The sequence below is a fragment of the Aulonocara sp. 'chitande type north' Nkhata Bay genome, linkage group LG7 (assembly GCF_057382095.1).
Source record: "Aulonocara sp. 'chitande type north' Nkhata Bay isolate Kocher_YH1m ecotype deep benthic linkage group LG7, A_spYH_male_GT1.1, whole genome shotgun sequence".
Classification (NCBI taxonomy): Eukaryota; Metazoa; Chordata; class Actinopteri; order Cichliformes; family Cichlidae; genus Aulonocara; species Aulonocara sp. 'chitande type north' Nkhata Bay.
This window is the reverse complement of record NC_141350.1, coordinates 21,703,122-21,722,358: the sequence shown is the minus strand read 5'-3', so window position 1 is coordinate 21,722,358 and position 19,237 is coordinate 21,703,122. Positions and strand designations below refer to the sequence as shown.

General features: G+C 38.9%; 1 protein-coding gene across 13 annotated transcripts in view; it reads left to right on the top strand.

Annotated features, from left to right (window-relative positions):
* The window catches only part of ap3b2 (adaptor related protein complex 3 subunit beta 2), a 60,015-nt gene that overhangs the window by 5,357 nt on the left and 35,421 nt on the right, over positions 1-19,237 (top strand). For 6 of the 13 annotated variants that reach the window (XM_086299368.1, XM_086299366.1, XM_086299367.1 and 3 more), the window contains exons 2-8: positions 10,055-10,130; positions 11,332-11,406; positions 11,696-11,791; positions 12,822-12,982; positions 14,115-14,181; positions 14,591-14,773; positions 18,138-18,335. In XM_086299368.1, the coding sequence (XP_086155494.1) occupies positions 10,055-10,130; positions 11,332-11,406; positions 11,696-11,791; positions 12,822-12,982; positions 14,115-14,181; positions 14,591-14,773; positions 18,138-18,335 (856 nt within the window). Of the gene's footprint in view, positions 1-1,445; positions 2,178-10,054; positions 10,131-11,331; positions 11,407-11,695; positions 11,792-12,821; positions 12,983-14,114; positions 14,182-14,590; positions 14,774-18,137; positions 18,336-19,237 lie in introns of those variants that run through there. The other 7 variants (XM_086299359.1, XM_086299358.1, XM_086299363.1 and 4 more) reach the window with 4 other exon arrangements.

The following is a 19,237-nucleotide window of genomic DNA, read 5'->3' as shown; positions in this document are numbered from 1 at the left end:
TCTGGTGACTGGAGCATTGCTGTGTGGAGTTTGCATGTTCCTTCTGAGCTTACGTAGTTTTCCTCATGGTTCATCCGTTTCCTCCCGCAGAACAAAGAAAGGTAATCAGTGACTGGGATGGCTTCACTCTTCCCCTTGAAATTAATTTGGATAAGCAGCTATGAAAATGGATGCATGCGTCTTTTTCCACAGTTTGATTTGTTAAAAAACAGCTCCTAAATTGACTGACTGTCAGGCAACACAAGTGCTATATCAGTGATAGCCAGTAGTGACCAGTGCTTCCTTGGGTTTTAAGGCTTGACTACTGGCTGTAATCTTATATTTAGCATAGTAATGACATTGTTAATAATATTTTCATCGAACTCGAACACAATGTAGGTACCAGCCTTATCTCCATTGTGGCCACACAGAGCATGAATATGAATCATCCAACTTTAGACTATATGAGAGTTTATTAATTTATGTCTTCATATATAATTTTGCTCTCATCCTCCTTCATTTAGAGGGTGTGATAGCACTGCACTGCACCTAAAGACCAGACAGAGAAAAAAAGACAATCTAAGTTAAGAAAAGCCAGCAGCAGTGCTGTGTCGTTGCTGTCACAAATCAACTGTATTTGGATGTTTAAAAGAAAAAAATGTGATGTTCAGCTTTTGGCTTTTTTGAGTGCTTTAAACTGAGAATCAGGAGATCAGAGTTTGAAATGTGTTAAACTGTCAAATGTATTTTCTGAAAAAACTACAGCAAATTGCAGATATCTGTAAATCTTCTGCATTTGTTTTTGTTTTTTTGTTTACTGTAAAGATGCTGCCGGCGCAGCAAGCCCAGGGTTTGCTCCTGATGACATCATGGATAAAAATCTTATTAGTCTTAAGCAAATGTCAACAAATTGTCACTGAGCTACTGCAGATCACAGGAAGCGCGTTATGTCAGTTGTGCTTCAAGGCAGTTTCTTTTTTTTGTTTAGAGCCACATAGAAATATAGCGAGAGAGAGAGAGAGAGATGTCCTCATCACGACACTGCCAAGAAAGCTGAGTCATGTAAGATGAGAGAAAAAAAGAGGCACAACGATGGCTATAAAAAATGAATAGGATGGAAGGTTTTTAAGCGTAATGCGCGAGCGGAGGGAGGAAATATTTCTGCAAAGGCTCGCTGGCGTTGAGTCCAGGTGAGGGCAGATAAAAGAAGCTGTGATAGACGGCGTGATAGCGTGGAGGGGAGACGTGCAGTTTCTAGCTGTTAATGTGAGGATTTGGAGCAGTGATGACACACACGAGGAGAAGCGAGTGATAACGTGGCAAAAGGTGGGGAGAGGCTGTGTCATTGTTGGTGAGCTGGGATATAAATATATTGTACACACACACACACACACACACACACACACACACATATGCGTAAAGAGGAAGAGAGTGACTGGTGCGGCAACAGGAACCACACGAGCAGCAGGGAGGAGTCGCGAAAGGAGAGGCGTCACGGCAGATAAAACTCCACGCCCCTCGCTGCCGAGCATCCATTTACTGAGCAGCTGATGTCTGCTGCTTCACTCAGCAGTAACAGAAGACAGCGAGAGAAAAAAATACAACAGAGCTCTGGAGCTACCGCTGGATTTTTAATGGGGAATAGGCAGCAACCTCTCCTCAGGATGGAGCATTTATGAGGAGGCTTGCTGTGCCAGTCTTGCAGGAAATGTCCACATACTTAGCCTTAGAGGGAAGGAGGATTTCTAACAGAGTAGCTGACGCTGCTCTTTGTGGCATGAAAACTGTGTGAGGAGCTCCAGGAGAATTTCCTCCGATTAACCGGAAAGCTTTGATCTTCTCGCAGCTTTTTTTTTTCTTTGTTTTTTCTCTCCACGTGATCCAACCTGTGGTTCCACAGGTCAAGGCGAAGTTTAAAACATGACCGCCATGCAAAAGCTGCTGCAGCTGCCGGTGAACGCGGTGAACATGGTGAAGACCGTGCAAAGTCAGGTCCAAGGCCAGGAGGAGGACAAGAGCCCCGTGCTGACTCCCGATAGCGGGCAGCAGGCTTGGTACAGCGCCCTCCAGCCTGATGAGCTGCGCCACCTCCGATCTGGAGGTACAGGTGGAGGAGGAGGAGGTGACCAGGAGGAACGAGCCCCACTGGAGGAAGGTGGTGGAGGTGGTGGTGGTGGTTTCCAAACTCAACCGCTGCGGTAGGATGAGAACTCATCAGTGCTAGAGTTAAATAAGAGAGTATTTAGCTGCTTCTCTTCCAGGGCAGATTTCAGTGAATGCAACTTGAGAACAAGATTAAAATGTCAAAAATGGGCTAACAGGGTGCTTAACAGTGTAAAAGTGAGTGTTAGCGGCCCGATCCAGTCTTTACTTACTATGTTTGCCTCCTGTTGCTTAGACGTCCTGTAGAACAAATGGCACGGGCTTTACAGCAAGGCATTAGTCTGCTGGTTAAACATGGAGGAAATCTTTTCCAGGAACACCCATGGAAAATTAATTGATTTAGCCGAACTGATCTTAATGTCACCTGACCATGTTGACTCACTCAAATACTTCTCCATACTTGCCACTTAGCTGGCTGAGCAGTAATCCAAGCTTCATGTTCTTTAAAGATCTGATCTTTAAAGTTTGTGTAATATATCATATATTTATGTCACCGTTTTTTTGTCCTATTTCTTAAGAACATCACTTTCAGATATTATTCAGCTGCTGTAAATAGTTGTTTCCTCAATTTTTGGAAAGATGGAAAGCACACTGTACCAAAATATACCAAGTTTTAAGATAGTAGTTCTTTGGAAATCACCTTGTGAGTGCAGTAATGCTATTTAATGACTGTCAAACTATGTTTTCTTTGGCATTTTTCATAGATCAAGTAATGTGAAGTGCCTAAGCATACAACTTAAATTTACTAATTTGTCTGTTATATGTAGACACAACACTAGTTCATCCCTGGTGCCTTTTTAACGCTCAAATGATTTAGCATTAAGTGGCTTAACAAACAAAAATCATTCCCTTGAACATTGTCAGTTACAAGAACTGGACCAAAAATGTGTGCAAAAGCAGCTAATACCCAAAGGAAAACTGAAGAAAGTCTGGAGAACTGCTGCTTAAGAACCCTTTAAAATATTACAAGAAAGTCTGGCTCCTTTGACACAAAAAATAAACAAATGAGATGACAATACTTTTGCACAGTATTGTGCAGAAAAAGTTTACTGCACATTCTGAGATAGCTAGTACGTAGAGTGAATAAATAGACTGTAGACCTGCTTCTGAAAATTGGCATCATCATCATCAATCTGCTGGTTGTTTTCTCCACTAATGGCCTTGTCTGATGGCCTCAAATCAGAAAATATTCAGTTTACAAAAGCATAAAAAAAGAGACGAGTAGAAAATGCTTGACCTGGAAAAGGCGGAAACAGAAAATGTCTAAAGGAATTACTTATTAAGCTAGTTACTCGTTAATTTCCTACTGAGGCACTAATGAAATAAAAGCGCACTATCTAGGTTCAAGTCTATAAGAATCATAAGGAAGCATTTCATGGACATGTGCAACATGTGCAGTGGTGCAGAGTAGACTTGGCTTTAAAAAGAAGGGAACTGCTATCACATGTCATGGTGCCCCGGGGACCGGGTTGGTATAAATGCAGATGGATGAATTAAAGGCCATAGAGCTACTATAACTAATTAGACTGCAAACCACTAAAATGTAAAGTCAGTGTAGCGCTCTTCAGAAGCTGTTTTTTCTTCAAGGGAGATGTAATTATACTTTCAGATTTTTATTGGGTCATACCTACCAGCTACAGCAGTTTCTTTTAATTTTACAAGACTGGAGAGGCACAGAAATTCTCTTCTGGTTGGCTTTAAGAGGCAAATTCTGCATCTGTAACTGTGGAAAAACAAGACGCGGCTCTGCTAAGAGAGACGGCTTATGTAAAACAGCTGCTTATAAATTCAAGCTGCAACTCCTCAATCTTTCACTCGCCGCTGATTCATGCAAATACATTTTCATATCTTTTGCTTTTGGTGTTATTGCACCCTGTTCTTGATGAACAAACTGACATTACACCTAAAAGTGTGTCATTAAACACATGAAACACTGGCCAAATCCCATGGAGACTTTCCAGAAGGAAGAGTCCCGCTGATCTCTTGGCGATGGTGGCAGGTAACCTGACCGCCCGTCAGCTCTGTTGTACCACACTGGGCTAAATAATTCAACGCTGGTTTGTAAATTCATCTGTTGTTCAGCAGGACAGGGTTTCCAGAGAAATGAGAAACCTAGTGCTGGTATTGAATTACTGCAGGTCCTTTGAGCTCAAGCTGGGACGTCTAAAACCAGTTAGAGGTTTATTTGTCCTGAAGTTTCAATATAGTCTTTTAATTTTCTTTTTTTCTTGTGTGTGTGTGTGTGTGTGTGTGTGTGTGTGTGTGTGTGTGTGTGTGTGTGTGTGTGTGTGTGCAAATAATTGAGCATTCCTGTTTGACACATTCAATGTTTGGCCACAGCAAATGTAATGAATGGTGCAGGTTCAGTTTTAATTAGGTCTTCTAAAGGCTTGTTTGTCATCAAACAGGCCACATTAATCCCTGTCACTTTATTAATTAGTTAGGCTGATCGGGGGGGGCAACACAAGCTGGAAAAGCAAATTGAGCCTTTGATAGGGAAGTTTCACCGTGGCTGCTAAATTTTAAAGTTGACTTTGTCTTTAAGTCATAATTTACTGGTTTCCTGTTTTCTAGAATTGTTGCTGATAACAATCAGTAGAAGTACCACCTCTTTGCTTTCAGCCACAGGCTTTAATTAGAGGTAAAAAGAATGTGTAATTTAAGCAGTGGAAATTTGTCTCATATATGGTTAATTTCTGTTATGAAAATACAGAACTTCATCTCCCATATGAACATATTTACCTTCACAGTCTAGGACTTGGGTTCCACTAGGATTAATCCTAATGACTTAAATAATTTGCTGACTTTCCTTTCGTGCCATCAGCAGGTTAAGGTTTACTTTTCCAGTGAAATATCTCTGCATCCACTACTTGGATGGTTCCCAGAGGATGAATCTGAATGACTTTGGTGATCCTCTGGTTTCAGCACAACCATGAGGTTAACATTTGCTTCATATCCATATGTGACATTTAGACAAACTGATTTGAAATCACAGTCGTACCTCCCACCAGATAAAGGATAATGACTTTGATACCCTGTGAAGTCTTCATTTAGACTCTAGACATTTAGACAAATTTGCACTGTCATGAAATCTAATTTTTCACTTTCAAAAGAAATTGCAATAATGCTGTCATTCAGAGTCAGCGTTCGATTTTTTTACCAAAGTTGGCAAGAGTCTGTGGCCATGACTGTACAAAAGCATACAAAAAACAATTACTCTTTGACTTACTGTATTTTTAAATTTACATTGTTGAGACATTTTGTGATTTATTTGCTTAAAAACACCATTATCGACAGTACACAGTTATTGCGACAAACCTGTTTGCACTATGACCCGACTGTTGCCATGGTAAACCACATATGTGGCCTGATATGTGCTCTGATAGCACTTGATAACTGTACATAAGGTACATATTCTGCCATTAGACGCTTTTATAGCTGTTGGATGTCTTTTGAGGAGCTAGAGCAGGTCAGCGACTAACCGGAAGGTTAGTGGTTCGATCCCTGCCTGCTTCAGTATACTTAAGTATCGTTGAGCAAGATACTGAACCCTGAGTTGCTCCCACTGCATTCATTGGAGTATAAATGTTAGATAGAAAGCACTTAGGTATAGAAAATGTTGCTGTATCAATGTGTTTGTAAATGGGTGAATGAGACATGAATAAAAGAGTTGGCATTTTGTTTTATACGCCAGTTTGAGTCCTCAGTTATAGCAGAAATAAACTATAAAAGAACCAGTGCATTTACCATTTTGAGACTTGCCTTGTAATATTTTTATCTGTTTTTCACTTTTAAAGACAAAAAGGTTTTTCCCACATCAAAGTAAGTAGAAGTTGAGGTTTCAGGCTGTGTTGATAGAAATGATCACTTGTTTTAGCCAAAGGCTGTGATTCATTTTCATTATTTTAAAGGATGAAATGAGCCACTTCCTTCCCTTTCTGCTGTAAATCAACATTAGGCTGCAATATCCATTCATTTATTTTCTTGTTTGTTTTGACCAAAATATAAAAAAACAAAACAGCAAGAGTTCTGCACTTGCATCCAAAAATAATCCTTGCTGTGGTGTCTTAATGTGACAGTCTTTGATGAGTGCAGGTTTTTGAAGTGTGTGACAGAGTGAACTATATTATTCGCAATGCAGTGCAATTATTAACACTTTGATGCTTGGCGGAGCAAAAAGCAGAGGCTTTTCTTAGCACACAGACACACAAACGCCTGCGCACACACACTTTAAACTCGGGGCAGAGTCGTGATAAACCGACTGTGTTCTGCAGCAGCCACCTCCTCACAGACTGCAAGCCTCCATTCACTGCTGTCACATGACCAAAACAGATGAATTATATCGTGCACCCCAGCAGCCTCCCACTCTCACAGCAGAGTAAGTAAAAGTTCTGCCTGCAGTTTGATTATCTTCTTTCGGAAGTCATTTGTAGCACTGGTTGGAGCCTGATTTAAATAACATGCAGTGTTGGGAGATACATTCACACTGCACAGGATGAATTAATCACAACATTGTTTTAAGATCATTTCCTCATACATTCTTTGATTTTTGAATCTTTCAGGCTCTCCTGGCTCTCATCATGCCTGGTCTGATTCATTTACCTGTAACAGATATTCTGAAATGTTTACATTTGTAAAATATCACATGTACAAATTTATGGCTCAATCACTTGAAGGTTAATGTCAACACCCTCATAAGGCTAAATTTTAAAGTTATGAATTATAAAACTCCATCTCGCAGTCCATCCATTTTATTAACTGCTTCTCGAGCTCAGGATCATGTGGAGCTGGAGTCTATCCCAGCTGTCTTAGGGCGTGAGGCACACTTGACAGGTCCCCAATGTCTAATGACTGAGAGACTATATAAACCGCGAGGGTCCAATATCTCAATAGCTTTAATTTTAATCTGAAGGAAAATGTTTTGATTTTTTTTAATTTAAAGCATTTTGGACACAACTTCATTTACGGAGAAGATGACAAGATCTGAGGAAGTTACAGCTCTAGCAGTATTTGCAGTACTGCTTGACCAATGTGTTTTGACTTGTAACTCAAATGCAGAGCACACAGTCATATACATCCTTATACAAATCTGCCAATGAGGCACCAACAAGGATGGGCTGAGTCTATGATTGTGCGGTTTACTGTTCCTGGCAACAAGGAGCTCTAGCGAAAACTTTGTTGGCACTTTAGCCGAAAGCTGGAAAAGTACAGCCGAGGGGTTGTTTCCCAGTTATGCCATAAGATATGGAGAATACATATAACTGCACATCAGTAATATGTATGCACTTACTGTAGTAATCACTGAATATCTGTTGATTTAATTTATTAAATTGAAGGGTCTCACATGTAGGTGAGCCTCTACAGAGTGTACCACCCATTGCAGCTGGGATAGGCTCCAGCCACCTCCAGTCTGAACTGGAGAAGGATGAATGGATCTGACATGAATTATAGAAGTGTAATGATGTCTTTTAAAAGCTCATACAACTAATAACATATTTAAACTTTGGTAGCAGAAGCTGTATATTGCAACCTGCATGTTGTAGTGATATAAATAAAGAACAATATTTTACATTTGCGTCTCACAGTTTAGGGGGTATTAGCCAAATTCGAAGGCCAGCACTATAATACAATATAGATCCCTTTATTTTTCAGATATACTTCAGTTAAAAGAGAAGCTTTAAGAAATACTCTCAATGCCAGCAGCGAGGTTGTTTGTGTGAGGGGAAACCCCAGTTTCGCCACATCTGAGCCTCTCATCTCTCACCTGTTCTAAAACAAGTGTGCAGTCACTCAATAATTTTCAGAGACTCTGGACTCAGTTGTTAGAGTCGATGATGATCCCACGTGGTAATACTGTCAGATGCAACAAAGGCTCTCCGGGAAACCGGGAAATCACTTAACTTCATTTTATTGCATTCTTTGTTGCCTTGGAAACCCGCTGGGGGAAATGTGCAGCAATCACGCCACCCACCACCAACTGAACTCCACCCTTCTTTTCCCATACCACCAAATGACAAGACCCTGATTCGTAATGAAAGGTCTGTCTGCTGAGAGAGTTGTCCTGTTTGGTGGTTTTAGAGTAGTTTACAGTTTTCCTTTTGTGCTAAGTAATGTCAGATTTAAAGAAACTTACTGTATGAGTGCAACTGTTTCCATAATTAGATGTGAAAACATTTCAGAAGCTGCTTTTATTGAATCATATTGTTATTGTGGGTAATTAAACAGCTGGCTGAAGGGCAGAAATTGAATAATACCCACATAACACTGCCAAATTTATATATATGTACACTGTTACTATTAAAAGAAAATAAGACTTACAAGTTGATTTAAAGTGGTTATGATTGAGGGTATTATATAGACAACTCCTCAAAGTTGTCATGCATTTCTGTATTTGTGGAATGAAAATACGTGAAGTCTTTTTGTATCTTATTTATGGGGAAGCAGCCGAATGAATGCTAAGGTTGCATGAAAATGCCATCCATCAGTATTTCAGAATTCAATTAGCCTGGTGTGTTTATCTTGACAGCTGCAGCAGTTGTTCCTGTCTGTATTGTTGTGTTGTCTTACTGAAACCAGTGTTTGCAGGTTCTCCTACAGGCAGGTTTGGTAGAAACTGTCACTGCCGTTTATTTGTGTTTGTTTTGCAGCTGGGTGGAGATGCTTAGATCTACTCAGACTGCTGTGTGAGCTGACCGCTCTGTTGTTTCTGACAGTAATGATGGATGAGCAAAGCTGGAGAACAAAGCACTGTTATACAGTAGTCTGTATGCAGATACAAAGCACAGCTGTTAGAAAATAATATACAATAAAACAATAAATATACTTTAAGTCAGAATTCTGACTTTAATCTCAAAATTCTGGAAACAAAAAAAAAAAGACATGCCCACTTTTTTTTCCTCCTCCGTAAAAAACTGATATCAAAAGTAATAAAAGTAGTAAAAACTAAATCGAAAACTAGCTTTACAAGCTAAATCCGAACACCTCAAATCTTTATTTGGTTTCTGTTTAGTAATCTAAAAACCTGAAGTGGAAAATGAACATTAGCCAAAGTACAACTGCGCTTGAATAAAATAAAACAGCAAAAGCTTTTATACCCAAAGAACAAGTTAATAGGAAAAAGCTAGTAGACATTCTCTGCTATGGTTTAAAATCTTGTGGTTTAATAGCAAGAATCATCATTAAAGTTTATATAGAGTCAACTGGAGAAGATGACAATTGCTTTACAATCTTATGTTTATATTTTTTGGTCAAGTACAAATATGATAAATTATAATTTTTTTGAATTAGTAATACTTTTCAACTCTGCAAGTGATAACAAAATATTTTACTTGATTTGGTCATCGTTTTGTTGATTTAGCGTGGTAATCATATGTTCTTTAAACTGCAACATCAAAATCAAAAACCAAAGAACAGCGATAAACCCTTGCATATGACGATCTGCAATTAGAAAATGCTGAAGAAATAATATCATTTATCAAACAAGCTGCTGATTCACAGATCACTGGCCCATCATTTGGCTAATAAAATCACTAGACTGTTTATTTAAATAATAAACAACTGTATATGATACTGATAGACCTAATGTATTCTATTTTATGTATTGTTCTACTTCGCTGCATCCAAAATATTTCTAACACTCGTTTCTACCCATTTATCAACAGTCTGTGTTTGAGAAGTCATTTTGTTTTAGCGATTATGCCACGTTCCAATTATCCAGGTATTTTATGTTCAAATGTTTCTTTATTTTGTGAGGCTTTCCTACTTCAAAGAGAATAATTTTGGGGTCACAGCTGTAGTCTTTGATCAATTTTGAGCTTTAAAAGTAAAACATATCAGTACTTCTTGTTGCATTCTGGGTGTTTGGTGGTTTCCATGCTGTGAAATATATTTTTATAATGTTTTCTTCCCACAGACATGACGACTTGAAAGAGATGCTGGACAGCAACAAAGACTCCCTGAAGCTGGAGGCAATGAAGCGGATTGTAGCTGTGAGTATAAATCAGATGGACACAGTGGGGAAATTAGGATCACATCAAGAGTGAGCCATGAAGTTTATTATCATGCTTTAAAAAATGTCATGGATAATACTGTTGTATAACACTATTTCAGAACAGAGAACAGAATAGAATGTATATGTACAATGAAATTGTGGGTGCGCCACACCAACTTTGCCGCAATACAATATAAATAGTAGACAACAGGAATAAATAGCAAACAGGAGAAAAACGTACAGTCAACAGGGATATATACAAAACAAAATAAATATATACAAAAATAAGTCACGTTTACTGTGGATGATAAACAAAAGATCCTCATAGCCACCATATCTGTCATTACTTCAATTTTGAAGCCTTGAGCTGAGCTGAGTGTCTTTGCAGTCTCCATCTTGATGATTAGCAACAGGTAGTGTTAACTGTGAAACCAAGGCACACAGCTGACATCTGATTAGCCAGTGAGCATACCCATAATCCTCCTTTCTGTCTCTAATAATGACCATAATTTTTAAAAAATTACTTTAGTTATTATTTAACTGATCTTGTCTGATGATGTCACTGATGCTGTAACGAGCTGATGAATAGTTAACTCATTGGCCTAATGAAGTGGCCAGTGGGTGTAGATTCACATAAAAACCTGGAAATCTTTATTTTATTTTTTAACTAAAGTAAGTGGCTAGCTGGAACATTAACATTGCAGAAAGGGGCAGATTTCCCCCCCTTGAGATTTCACTGATCAGCGGGTACACAGGTGCACAAGGTCAAACCTTTAAATGCAAAACATACAATGCATAATGTTTTACTTATTCTGAGACTAAGAAAAGGCCAGAAGCATGCTCTCTATACCAAAACTGGCGATTAATCTCATGGTATTATTGTCAAAATGCAGTCATTTTATAAAACTGTGCTCTGAGCCATAAGACAAAGGCTGCCTCCAATGATTTAACTACTGTGATAAGAGATGCAAACTGTGCAGTCAGCTGTTAAATATTCATACTCTACATATTCTACTTCTGAGGCTCCACACCCATCTTTTCATTCATCATTCCTGCCGGGCCAAGAGCACAAAAAAAAGCATCAAAAGATAAAATAAAACATAAAAAATGTATTTTTTCTTGCCAACAATTGAAATGCTTGAAAAATGCCATCTTGTGAAATCTTTGTTATGCTTTTTGGATGCGTCTTTTCTCTGCAGATGATTGCCCGAGGTAAAAATGCATCAGATCTCTTCCCCGCTGTGGTGAAAAACGTGGCTTGTAAAAACATAGAGGTTGGTAATGAACCTAGTCTCATGTTGCTTCATGTGCTACAGGCTCTGCACTCTTCATTTTCCTTCCTATTATCTTATCACATTTTCCAAACCTCCGTGGAGTGCAGTTTTATCTCATATAAACAAAATTGCAATTTCCTTCTCCACTTTTGCATGTTTTAATAACTGTGCCTTACTGGACTCATCTCAGTGAAAATAATTAAGCTAATACACATAGGTTGGATGAAATTGTTAAAATTTAAACGATTACATTTGTTTCTTCTTTCCCTCTTACTGTTCGTCTTTCCAGGTGAAGAAGCTGGTCTATGTTTACTTGGTGCGTTACGCTGAGGAGCAGCAGGATCTTGCTCTGCTTTCAATTTCCACGTTTCAGCGAGGTCTGAAGGTACAGCAGTTTATATATGTGACAATTTTTTAGATTTGAGATAATATAAACCATTTTTCTAAAGCCTCGTCTTCATATTATACAAAAATTAGCTGCAATTCACCTAGCTTGCACGATAGTCCTCGTTAACTATGAGTGAATGGCTCTAAAAGCCTAACTTGTTTACAACATTTGGACAAAAAAAGCTTAAATGAAACTGAATTGATTGCTTAAATTAACGCGTTAGCGCGGTTAGTTCGTTAACGCGTTAGCACCATACAGCCCCATGCACGGGGCGATCCGCGCTAACTCACTAACGGAGATTTAATGCGGTTATGGCGTTAACGTCATTTTAACGAGTTTAACGGTGACAGCACTAATTTAATTGTTCTCTTTCACACCATGTCTCTCTGCTGTCTTCATCCACTTACCCCCAACTGGCCACAGCAGATGGTCGCCCCTCACTGAGCCTGATTCTTTGTGCAGTTTCTTCCTCTTAAAGGGGAGTTTTTCCTTCCCACTGTCACCAAAGCGCTTTCTCATAGTGGTCATATGATTGTTGGGGCTTTCTGTTTTCCTTGTATTATTGTAGGGTTTTTACCTTACAAAATAAAGTGCCTTGAGGCAACTGTTGTAGTGATTTTGCGCTATATAAATGAAATGAAAATGAATTGATTTAAATATCTGGAATTACTGGATAAATTGGCCTGAAATCACGACCAAATAAATAAAATTTAAAAAACATTTTATATTAGAACCAGCGATGGCAGTGCTGTGTTTTAGTGCTAATTTCCTAAAAGTGGTAAGCTACTTTACTTAACAGTGTTGTATTTCATTACTGACTGACCTTTATATTATTCATTGTGATCATGTTAGCATCCTGAGTTTAGCATAAAACTGCAGGAACTACTAGCCCCGGGAACAGCACCACAGAGCTGCTAGCATAACTACAGATTGCTCCTTTAGATTTTATTACTATTTTGCGATGAACAAAATGCAACATTTCACCACCTCTAAAAGTGTATTTTTCCACCACTTTGTACTTCTCCAGGATCCGAACCAGCTGATCAGAGCCAGCGCCCTGCGAGTCCTCTCCAGCATAAGAGTAACAATCATCGTTCCAATAATGATGTTGGCCATCAAAGAAGCTGCTTCGGATATGTCTCCGTATGTCAGGAAGACCGCAGCACATGCAATCCCTAAACTATACAGGTACGAACCCAAAAGGACAGTTTTAGGTTTATAAAACAAAGTTAGCATGATTTATTGAGTTGCTAGCTCTTAGTGTATCAGTTATTATAACGACTAATGATCATATTTTTTTCTCACAGTCATTATAAAGTTTTGGTTATTTATCCACAGCTCTCCTAAGGTCTCACCACTAAATTTGAACTGGGTTGAGATCTGGACTTTACTGGGTCATTGCAACACCTTGATTCTTATCTTTGTCACTCATTCTGATTTTCTGGTGTATTTGGGCTCATTTTCCAAGTTCATGGTCCAATTTGGGACAAGAGTTTGCTGTTAGTCAGATGGCCTCATAACTGACTATAAAATACGTTGATATACAGAGAAGTAAATGGTCAACTGGAAAGTGCTGCAAGTCTGGTGGCTGCAAAACAAACCCAAATCATCACCTCTTCACCAGCATGCCTAACAGTTCCGGTGTAGTCTTGGGATTTTAGCAACTTCTCTGAGCATTGCACGGCTTTATTGTATCAGGATAAACCCTTTGAGATGTAGCATCTTGTTTTTTAGGAGCCCAAACAGACATTCATACAAAAGAGAACAAATTTTCTGGGGTGGATTTCAATATTGTGTTAACATACATCTGAATTCTCCAGACCAGCAAACTAACAACTTGTCTGCTTTTATGGAGGTGGTCATAATTCATCAAGTGCATTTGATTAGCCGCACCTGTCTGCTACTTACCCTCTTAATTCCAGTGGAAGCAGTAAGAGTGTGCTTAGTTTTTTTTACAGGACTGCGTACAGTCCTATTGAAACTTTATTTTTCATATGACCATTTCTCTTTTTTTACAAACTTTAACACAGTAGGAAATATATAAATTTGATAGAGAAAAACACAGTTTTTATGAATTCTTTGTTGTTTTTTCTTTGTGGGAGCCTTGATTCCCAGTCTGAGAACTACTAGGCCTGCTAGATCAAATGTTCATATGACTTGCTGCAACTGTAAAACTTTAGCAGTAAAAAATAGACTCCTGAGAACCCATTGCTGCTCTAGCAGTAAAATCCATTTTCTTTATACCCTTGAGGATGATTACTTACAGTTCCTGGAACAATTTTTCATGCATTTTTACTGATTTATTCTTCTCTCCTCTCAGTTTGGATCCTGAACAAAAAGACCAGCTGATTGAAGTCATAGAGAAACTCCTCGCTGACAAAACCACGGTATGTTTTTCCTCTCTTCTCATTGTTGATTCAGTGTTTTCTCCAGATTTTATTTCCAGCAAAGAAAAATACAATTTTGCAAACCACACAGTGCACAAAATATCAGGGACCAGCTGCTGTGCACAGCACCAGATTGCGTTTAATGCCCCGGTTGTTTCAAGGCTTATCATTTGTTTAACCAGTCTCCTTTTTCACCTTGCAGTTTTTGCATTAGCTCTTTCTCTGGGAAATGCAACAAAACCAGAAACAGACTGCAGAAGTCAGTCAGTAGTTACAGGTTTTTTGTACCGTTGAAGATTTAATTGTACAATGCATGGATATTGTTAAAATCAACAGGGCTAACTTGTAACCTCCTAAAGGAAGATTCATGAACTTTATCTTAATGTGTGTGGTCTGAAATGCACTGCAGTTGGTGGCAGGAAGCGTTGTGATGGCTTTTGAAGAGGTGTGTCCGGAGCGCATTGATCTAATCCACAAGAACTACAGGAAGCTGTGTAATCTCTTGATTGATGTTGAGGAGTGGGGGCAGGTCGTCATCATCAACATGCTAACCCGCTACGCCAGAACGCAGTTTCTCAACCCAAACATCAATGTAAGTAAGCAACACACAGCACGAGAAAGCAAGCAGGCCAACAGCTGTTACATTTTTGATGAGTAACATATAGACTAATGTGAAACTGTTCTTATTATCCTTGGTTATTCTCGGTTCTATGTGAGTTTTTTCCTTGTCTGTCTTTCACTTTTTGAATGTGGTTTTCTATGTTGTGACTTCCCGCTTTCGATCTGTTCCCACCCTACTTGGTTCAAGTGTTCCTTACCTAACCTAAGCTCGCTTCCTTGTGCAAATTTATTCTGAAGGTGCAGGTGAGTAACTGAAGAGCAGTCCAAAAAATTTCCAATTTCCAACTTTGCTCTTTCCAATCTTCTACCTCCTTTTCCTAATCACGTTGACTTGACTTCATTGGAAGAGTTCATGAGATCACGGTCGAGAATTTAAAAAGTCTGATTCATCTAATCCTTATTATCCTTTCCTCTTAGTGTATGTTTAGTCTGTCTTTGTCAGATTGCCATGCGTTCTGTCGTTGACGCTCTCAGTTTAGGGGATTTAATCTTATTGACCATTTTGAGATGTTCATTTTCTTTTCATTGTTGTACAGCCTTTTGTGGCCTTTTTTCACTCTCTGTAAATACATCAAGTTTTCTGCTTGCACTTGGGTTAACCAATTCCTCAGTCTGACAGTCTTCAGTTTTTATTTAACTGAGAGTGAAGTAAGAAACACAGAAGCAGCAGATGTTCACACTTGAACAGGTAAAATAAGAGATTCATAGGTTAGAGTCTCATCGAATACTTTCATTACTAATTTGTGTGTTACAGAAACGTGAATTTATACTGAGGAGCAGTAACACCTAACATGCAGACTCTACTTGTATCGATGAATTTTAGTACATAATATAAACAAAATATCACCGGCTTCATCACTGCCTGTTACAACGCTCCACGCAAACTTACAACCCTAGAAATAAGTTTAGCCATTATGTTTTGTCACTACTTTCTAATTTGCATATGAATCACATATTGGGTGACTACGGTGCAGCAGAGGTGTATAGGTACATTAGCTACTACTGTGACTGTGCAGTGGTACAATCATCCTGTCATTTCTTTTCCTCTCTCACTGCCACCTGATTTCAGTATATTTATCAGTTTTTATAAACACACCTGTTGACTTATTTTTGTCAAAAGTGACTAGGCCCAAATGGAACAATTTTTTTCCACAACATTGCTATTGTAGTAATTACCCATAAATGTGCTGCAGCCATTTTACAATAAGGACATTTTTCCACACTGCGCTCCTTTTTCTCCATTTCATGACTTTCATAGACGATTTAAAAAGGACCTATTATCCATCCATCCAATTTTCTGCTGTTTTTCTGGGTCGCAGCAGGAGCAGTCTAAGCATAGACATCCAGACCTTCCTTTTCCCGGCCACCTCCTCCAGCTCTTCTGAGAGGACACTGAAGCATTACTAAAGCCAAAGCCAAGAGATATAATCTGTCCAGCATATCGTGGGCCTCCTCACAGTAGGATATGTCCAAAACACCTCAACTGGCTCCTTTCAGTGTGGAGGACTAGTCCCTCTAGTCTGAGTCCTCTAGTCTCCTGAATGATAGAGACTAGGGCTCCACACTCTATTGCTAAGCTTTGTTCCCGACTTGTGAACAAGACTGATATGTATGTCACACAAACCTGGTGGCTGCTCCTCCCTGAGTTTGGGTCTAGCAGAGGTTTCTTATTGTTAAAGGGAGTTGTTGCCAGCTGCTTGCTCGTGAAGAATTATCTTGTGGGGGTTGCTCTCTATTAAAACCTTATAATATAAAGCACCGTGCGGCAATAGACATTATATAAATAAATTGAACTGAGATCAGTTCTTTATGAGGCCAGAAAGACCACATCATCTGCAAAGTGCAGCGATGAGATCGTGGACTACCAAACCAGCTGTATAATTATATCTGCAGCTATAAAATTTTTATTGGCATTGAATTGTTTAGATTTAGGTTTAAATGGAGACAATAAAGTAGGGAAAAAAACACCCCGACCATGACTTGTTGTTGATCAGTGTAGTTTTTCTACTGTATATTTGCATATTGCATATATAATTCACTCAAACGGAACTCAAGATTTAAAGTGTTATTGAAATGCAGATGGTTTGTTTTGCAAGAGATAACATGCAAGGTATGTCTAAATAATATAATTTGTCTTATATCATTTACATTTTCTAAGTCCTAACATAAAAAACATTAAAAACCAAATTGGGTGTCATTAGAATATCTTGAAATATGTCTCATATATAAAGGAAACAGCGTAGGTTCAGTACAAACTCACTTAAGAAGAAGATATAAAAATAAAAGTATTTAATGAAACCATTCTAACAAGAAGACATTTGGTCGCTCGAAGGTTAAACATGGCTGAAGTTTCATGTAAGGTCCAAGTAATCCATGTGAGCCAAAACCCCAGACTGCTCTTTGAGCTCAGTTTCAGACACATTCTCTGCTCTTGCCTCGTTGTGATATCGATGAGAGCAAACCATGTTTTTGCAAGGGGCAGCCAATCAGCAGAAAGTTGGCTTAAATGGAGGATAAAGAGAGGAGGAGCTAAAAGCATACAGATGATGAACTGAGGGCTCAAGTATAACATAAGCAGTCAACAGACGAAAAGAGCCAGCTAAAGAGCAACAGCAGCTAGTTTTAAGCTAACATAATGGTAGCTAATGATAAGCTTGAGTATCATAAAAATCAGACTGATACATTTGAAGCTCAATATACATCTGATAAACAGTTTGATTACATTCTCACATTGTATGAGTTTATTCCCTAAGCATCAGGGTCCCAAAAATTGTGTCCACTACAACAACAGTTTTACTAACACCGGATAACAGCAGCTAACAGTATCTAACAGAGGCTAACAGGTTAACAGTAGCAAAAACAGCAGTCTTTCACACAGAAAAGTTCAAGTATCCTTAACAATTCAACCCAGTATCACTGTCATCGGTCAGACGGGAGCTTCTCTGACTTATTGACCTTAAACTCCTTTCACAAAGTTATATAGCCTTTTCCAGATTAAATAGATGCAGACACCTCTCACACAGCATTGACAGCTAAGGTAAAGCGTGGGCTGACAGCCTTCTAGAGATACACGAAAACTCTGGGGCAGATGAAGATGTGATCCAAACAATATCAGATCATGCCGGCTGGCCACAGCCATTAAGGGGTGTAAATTTAATGCTTTTTATCTCTCTTAACTGACACATTAGTCCTACAGTGGCCATAGAAGTTAGGATTAAACACTTGAATTGGGAAGGATGAGACAGCAGAACTCTTAAGTATACATCTACTTGCATCTTGCAGTGAAAATTTTATTATAACTTGAAAGCACTCCTCAAGAATCACTTTCTCTGCAGGAGTCCCTGCTGGAGGAGGGAGGCAGCGGCGATAAGACCTTCTACGGCTCAGATGAAGATGAGGATGAAGACGAAGAGGAGAAGGAGAAGAAGGCCGAGGCTGCTGCCATGGCTAAGAGGAAGCCATATGTGATGGATCCAGACCACCGACTGCTACTAAGGAATACCAAACCGCTCCTGCAGAGCCGCAACGCAGCTGTGAGACCTCTGCTCTTTTGAATTATACACACACATTCCTGCAGTAAAACTCAGTCTATTGACTCACTACCATGGAAAATGGCTGTGCCCTCTAAAATCATTTCTTAATGAGTAGATGAGGTCTTCATTCAACTTATAAAGCCTCTGACACTTAAGCATTTTAATGGTAAGTGTCCTTGTGTACAGCATTTAATCTGAGCTGACCTCTTGCTCAAAAATGAGGGCAATTTCCCCAAGGAAATTAATAAAGCATCACAATGCATTAGTGCTGCTGTGGTCACCTTGAGTAGCCTGTTTTGACCCATGTTAGATATTGTGAAATTCTGCCGTCACACACATTATCCAACCTTTGTATTGCTGTAGGCGAGCTGGTTTCTTGTGGTGAAATAAAATATGAAACACTTTTCCCATTCCTGAGCCAACAAGTGTTCGCTTATCTTGCATGAAGTGGAAAAGTCAATCATGGAGCTGTAATTGCTCTTTATGTGGTTACCTGCTTTGCATCAAACCAATGAAATGGAAAACCAAATAGTTTCCTTTTCCAGTGATGACTTCATACAGTTGCATATTTGCAGGTATCAGTTCCAACCAATGACTGTATATAAAGTTTTCTACAGTCAATTCAAATTCAGTTCAATTCAAAATGTCTTTGTATAGCACATTCAAAAACAACAGAGTTGACCAAAGTGCTTCACAATTGGTTAAAAACAAGAAAAAAAAAAATAGAGAAACAAATATAGATAAATAAGAAGGCAGTGAATTAACAATAAAAACATAAAACAGGCCTGATGGTACTCATACTGAACTTGAATTAAAAGCCAAAGTAAAAAAGTGAGTTTTAAGATGCGATTTAAAAGACTGAATAGACTCTGAAGTACGAGTCTCCTCCGGCAGATTATTGC